General features: G+C 46.6%; 1 protein-coding gene across 2 annotated transcripts in view; it reads left to right on the top strand.

Moving 5' to 3' along the window:
- nek11 (NIMA-related kinase 11) overlaps positions 1-6114 on the top strand; it is a 63902-nt gene that overhangs the window by 32915 nt on the left and 24873 nt on the right. For both annotated transcript variants that reach the window (XM_005941038.3, XM_042227993.1), the window contains exons 7-9: positions 1887-2036; positions 2298-2376; positions 5029-5102. In XM_005941038.3, the coding sequence (XP_005941100.1) occupies positions 1887-2036; positions 2298-2376; positions 5029-5102 (303 nt within the window). The remainder of the gene's footprint in view (positions 1-1886; positions 2037-2297; positions 2377-5028; positions 5103-6114) is intronic.

Below are 6114 nucleotides of genomic sequence, written 5' to 3'. Positions count from 1 at the left end.
CAACATATTGAAGGAACAACATTTGTCTCTTATATATAACACATCTGTATACACACTGTCAAAGGTACTGGGGTGATTGGAAATATAAATAACTGCAACTTGAAGTTCACTATATCTATCTATCTATCTATCTATCTATCTATCTATCTATCTATCTATCTATCTATCTAGATAGATAGATATATATAATAACGCTGGATTGGGACACGGCCTATATAACCAGACTGCTAAAAGCCCCCTGGTGGCCACTATAAACACTGCAGGTTTGAGGCATTTCTAGTGTGACTTCAGGAGTCTATGTCCATCTTTTCTGTACAGTCTGTGCTCCAGCTTGTGCAACATTTAATCCCGCCTACCCTGATTGTTTGGTTAGAATGTGAAGTAAACTACTTAAAGTAAATCCATCACATCCATTTTCTCCTGCTTATCCAATTCATGGTTGCACTGGCATGGAGTGTATCCCAGCAGTGTGATCCCACAGTCAGTCTATCACACACACAGACACGCCCAGCAGCTTGTGGGGCTGCAGTGCTAACCACTGCACCACCGTGCTGCTGATGCACTCAGGGTTTTAATCAGCGATGAGGAGCATGAATGCTGAGGTTTAATATGAATTTTAATGTAATTTTTCCAAGATGACCAGCAATTAGAATCTAAGTTTGAAAATATGAAGATGTTTGTTGACATTGTGCTATAAGCTGAGTTTGTTAGCTGCATATCAGAGTTTGGGGATGTTTCTGGAATGCTGCAGATGGAAAAATGTTGACCATCAGAGAAGTCACGAAATCAGCTCTCAAAACATGTTGAGCCATCTCAGCTGTTGGAGAGGACATTCAGGCTTACTGGGCCCGGGCACGTCCATCACTGTCTGCATCACTGCGTTTCCAACAGCAGCAGTTCAGATTCCACGTCTTTGGCAGCTGTGAAAACCAGTGTTGATCAAGTTACTTGAAAAAAGTAATCAGTAACTAATTACTAATTACTTCCCCCAAAAAGTAATCCCGTTATTTTACTGATTACTTGTTTTCAAAAGTAATTAATTACTTAGTTACTTTTTTAAAAACGATTTACAACCTGAATAGGTAATAAAACAATAGATCTTTCAGCCCAATTCTACTTTTCTGCATAATCCATCATACAAAATGTAATCAGATGGAAAAGTCTCTTTTTAAAACTTGTTTTATTAGTTTTAATCTTTTAACTTTATGCATCAATCAAACATTTATTTACATGCAACATTCTCTGACTGGAAGAAATTTGTTTAACATTTAAACCTGTTTTCTGCACATAAAATAAAATATTTGACGTGCAAACGCTGCAGTTCCTCCAGTGACCACTTGAGGCCTTCATCCAAAACTGAGTCCATCTCCATTGACTCCAATGAAACTGTTATAACCTGTTTGTGGGTGCTTTGACTGACAGGTGGGCGGTGACACAGGTGGCAGTCACAGCTGTCTGTAGGCTTCATCTCAGCTGATCCGCTGAACGCTCCTCTGCTGTTCATTTAAAGGGGCAGCTGTGAGGTTAATTGTCCTAACAGTCTGTCTGTGTCCCAGCTTTTGGTTTTTAATCAGTGCTGATCAATAATGAGCAGGTATCTGTGTCTGTGCCCTCGCTGTTTGAGTTACATGTGCTCAGTCTTGTGTTGTGCACTTCGACAAATGTCATCACTGTTTCACATCAGCATAAAAACGAACACGTAATTTTGAAGAAAGCGCAGTTAAAGTCCTGTTCGTAGCATGAGGATACAGTGAAGCTAAGCAGAGAGCCTGAGGTCAGTCTGCACACAGCTGAGGTGTAAACGTGTCCCAGCGTGATGAAAGGTTTGCTTCGCTGTGAGCCAGCAGGAACACATTTCCAAACCAGACGATGTTTCTGCGCTGCAGGGCTCTGGGCTGCCTCCTCTACCAGATGTGCTGCCTGACTCACGCCTTCCAGGGTCCAAACTTCCTGTCTGTGGTGATGAAGATCGTGGAGGGAGACACGCCAGCGCTCCCCGCCGCCTACTCTCCAGATCTGAACTCTGTCATGCGGAGGTGAGGAGGACGTCAGGCTAGCTGCTCGGTGAAGTCTCCCAGGCTGCTTTCACGTTAATATGCAAACACCAGGCTGTCCGCAGGTGTAAAGTCTCTTTTGGTAAAAGAAGTTTTGATCCTCAGATCATCACCGAGACAGAGAGTGCACCCGTCTCCTCCTATCCCAGCATTGTCCTCTGTCAGGTGCTATGAATTTACCCGAGTGTGTCACTGACTCTGAGCTCGCATTAACCAGCTGCTGTTTGTCTCTGTGTGAACCAGGATGCTGCAGAAACAACCAACATCCAGACCGACGGCGGCTGAGCTCCTCAAGAGCAGATTCATGGAGGAGAACATGCAGGTTGGATTCTTTAGTTAAGCATTTCCTCAGCACCAGGTGAGCTGCAGGTATCTGAGCAGAGACGTGAGCCTCCCACCCACTGTGTCATTCTAACAACACCTGTCTCCACCCCCTCAGCCCCAGCTGGCAGATGGCAGATGGCCCCGCCCCTCCCTGAGCCTGGTTCTGCTGGAGGTTTCTTCCTGTTAAAAGGAAGTTTTTCCTTCCCACTGTCACCAAGTGCTTGTTCATAGGGGGTCATGTGATTGTTGGGTCTCTATCAACTTAAAGCACCGTGAGGTGACTGCTGTTGCGTTTTGGTGCTAAATAGATAAAATTTAATTAAACTAAAAAATAATAATAATTAGTGAAATTCTAAGAAGCATCAGTTATATCCAATAAAGCTGTACAAATAAAAGCTCTATATAAATCTTACTGAGCAGAAATCAAACAGAATAAACGTTTACAAGTCAAACAGGAACATTTTTAAATGTGTTGGTCTGTAGCTCCCGAGGTTTGGACATGAAAAGGTGAAAGCAGCTTCAGCGGTGAGTCGGAGGAACTCCCAAGGCCTGAAACAAGCTTTCAAACCCACAGAGAAGCTGAAACGTCACGTTTGCTGGGAGTTTCCTGCAAAGATGAAATGTCTGGTTGTCCCAAATGAGCCCAGGATGCTGCTCAGACACACTAAAGTTCACAGTAAATCTCTTCAGCCAGAGCAAACGTGCTCCCGTGCAGTCCTCCAAAACCACTGCTGCATGCTGGTCGACATGCACGACCCGGCCTGTTAGGCGAATGCTGATTGGCTGAGAAGTGGGCCGAAACAGTGAGTGACAGCAGAGTTCACTGGGAGAAACCATCAAAGATTAAACAAACTTCAGCATGAGAGCAGCGACAGCAGCTGCAGGGACACTTTTCATTCTCTTTAACGCTTTCTGTGGCCACAGACCGGCCACACCACACGGTTTTGACTCCGCCCCCGTCGATAACAGACGCTCTCTGCAGGTAGACGGGTCTGAAGTGCTGAAAGCCTGTGTGTGTGTGTGTGTGTGTGTGTGTGTGTGTGTGTGTGTGTGTGTTATATAACAACATCACCCGTTTCCCATAACCCTTGCTGGAGGCTCAGTTCTTTGGATGTTCGGGGAACTCGGCGAGAGATAACACATTATGGTTTTCATGGAGTGGGTTGCCATGGTTTCCACTGAAATATTATTATGTTAATGTTATTCCATACTGCAGCGTGGCACTCTGGGGCATCATGATGGCAGCTGAAGAGCTCCTGCAGCGCTCCGTAGCAGGTGACCCAGCTTTAATGTCTCCGAAGTCTGGGCAAATGTCCGGGGATAAGATCTGAGGAGTAACTGACACTTCCCAGAGTTTCATTTCACATAATGCTAGTCACAGTGCTGTGCACACAAATGATTAAATTAGAACATGCTGATAGGTTTAACTCAACACTGAACCTACTTATTAAAAAATGATTCACACTCTGAGCTTTTGTCTCGCTGCCTTAAAGACGAAGCTTCCACTGAAGCTCCTCCACAGCGAGCAGAGAGCGTGACACCAGAGCAGGACGATCGAGGGAAATCACAAAGGAAGTGCAGACGCTGACAGCTGTTGGCATCGTTGGAGGGCGAACTAAAGCTTTATTGTTAATTCTGCGATACGTACGGGACGCAGACGGGATCCCAGCGGCGTTTCCCCCGACCCAGCGCGTGTAACGCGAGTGAATCTAAATGAAATTAAACGAACTAGATTAAAGATATGAAACCAAATATGAGGTGTGGCTGGCTGTCCCCACTCTGGCTCTCCTCAGATTACACAGGAAGTAGGAGCGCCGTGTGCCCGGCGGGCGTCCGTACAGAGCCGACGACAGTGAGCGGAGGTGCTGGGTGTGTCGGTGACGTCCCAGGCGATTCCCCTCGCTCCCAACGAGACCCGGCGTTGTGTCGTTGTTGTGTGTCTGCAGTCAGCAGAGCGAGGAGCAGCAGACGCAGCGCACACCCCGGGGGCTCCAGCCTCGTGTGATCTGTTAAAGCTGAGTGTGACGAGCTCAGGCTCCCGAGGTTATTATAGTGAAGTAAGGCTGAACACAATCTGAAACTCAGCTCACTGAAACAAATATTCAAAAGGTTTGATGGGTGCAGCTTTTTAAACCACAGCGGGAATAAAAGTGAAAGTATGCGCTCCAGCAGAAACCGGCCACATCTTTGACCGAGCTCAGTGAATCTCCTGTGATCTGGTGGGACAGTTTTTCTGAGCCTGTGCGGTTCTGAGTGTCCTCCCTCTGATCTGCTTCTTCCTGTGGCGAGCGACAGCAGGAGCAGCACCTCGCTCTGGTTCTGTTTGTGTTGGGTGTGATTTGAGCCGTTCTCCCTGCGTCTCTGTCGCGTTTGCTTGTACCTGATGTGACAGGTAACCCTGGGCTGCCATTTCTGCATCTGTGACCTGTTTTGTTTCCTTTTGGAGGCACTCAGCAAACCCCTGGCTCAGTGACCCACAATGCATCACTGTGCTAGAATTCGTTTTTGAAATATTAGCCTCTGGGGTGCTCTCTCTATTGTAAGACAGGCAGGAGAGGACGCTCAATATTTAATTTCGTTTTATTATCCAGGACAGTCAGGCTGAACTGTTAAAATCATTTGCAGAGTCTCTGTGTCTCTGTTTTTGCAGAAAATGAAGGACAGGTTTGTCTTCGTCTCGTCAGAGAGAGGAAAGAGCGATGCTGCAGCCATCGCTAAGCACGTGTAAGTCTTCGTCATCATCAGCTGTCTCTTCCTTCATCGTCCTGCTGACGTCAGCCGTGGGACCGACGGCCTCGTGTCTGACTCCAGAATACTACAGCTGGTCTGAGGTGTTTGCGTTTGTCCGAACATGCTGCTGCGCATTAGCGACAAACATCTCCACGTCCACAGACCGAGTCGCTTTTCCAGCAGCAGCTTTGCAAGCCGTTCACTGCTGAGTGAACGTTGTTCAGTCTCTTTTCTAATAACATGACCTTTAACCTTTACACGTGGAGCGAGGCCTGTAAACTCTGAGACGCAGCTCTTTGTTGTCAGGAAATGTTGTCATTTTAATAATGAGCACACCTGCAAACTGCCAAAACCTCTGAGGTGCTGATGACCGTCAGTCGGTCATGTGGCTGCTACTTATCCTTTCTGTTCCAGTGATGGTGGACTTAATTTCCACAGGACTTCAATCGTAAATTCGCTCGCTGGGCCCACGTCCTCGTTTGAGGTTTGGCAGCGTTTTAGTGGATAAAGGTGAATGTAAGCGTTTGGACACGAGCTGAGCTGCGGTTTGGGGCGGGCCTCGAAGGGGCCTCCCCGTGAGATAAATACAAGTGAAGAAGTTAAAGAACTGAAAAGTGGAGGGAGAACGAAGCGCCTGTAGAACTGGGGGACACACATAGATGAGAAGCAGAAGGCGCGTGGTTAATCTCCAATTAATAATAAAAGCTCCACGTCGAGCAGCTCCAGCAATAAAACTCTCAGCCTCTTTCCTTTTCTGTTTATTTATTTTATTTTCATTTTCTTTCCACTTGGTTGTGTTTCCTCCTCTTCTTGCTTTCTTCACCTCCTCTGTGTCCTCCCTCCCCTCCTCTGCTGCTGCTCCACCTCCTCTTATTTTTCCTTTTCCTGTTTCCTTTCCCCTCCACCCTCGTTTTCATCTCCTTCATTATCCTTCTTCCTCTCCTTCTTAACATTATTTTCCTGCTCCTCTTCATTATGCAACTTTGCCTCATCCTTATCACACACA

The sequence above is a fragment of the Haplochromis burtoni genome, unplaced genomic scaffold (assembly GCF_018398535.1).
Source record: "Haplochromis burtoni strain Fernald_Lab_line unplaced genomic scaffold, NCSU_Asbu1 Contig_295, whole genome shotgun sequence".
In the NCBI taxonomy this organism is placed as follows: domain Eukaryota; kingdom Metazoa; phylum Chordata; class Actinopteri; order Cichliformes; family Cichlidae; genus Haplochromis; species Haplochromis burtoni.
Note: the sequence above shows the minus strand (reverse complement) of the source record. Positions and strands in the feature narration are given on the sequence as shown.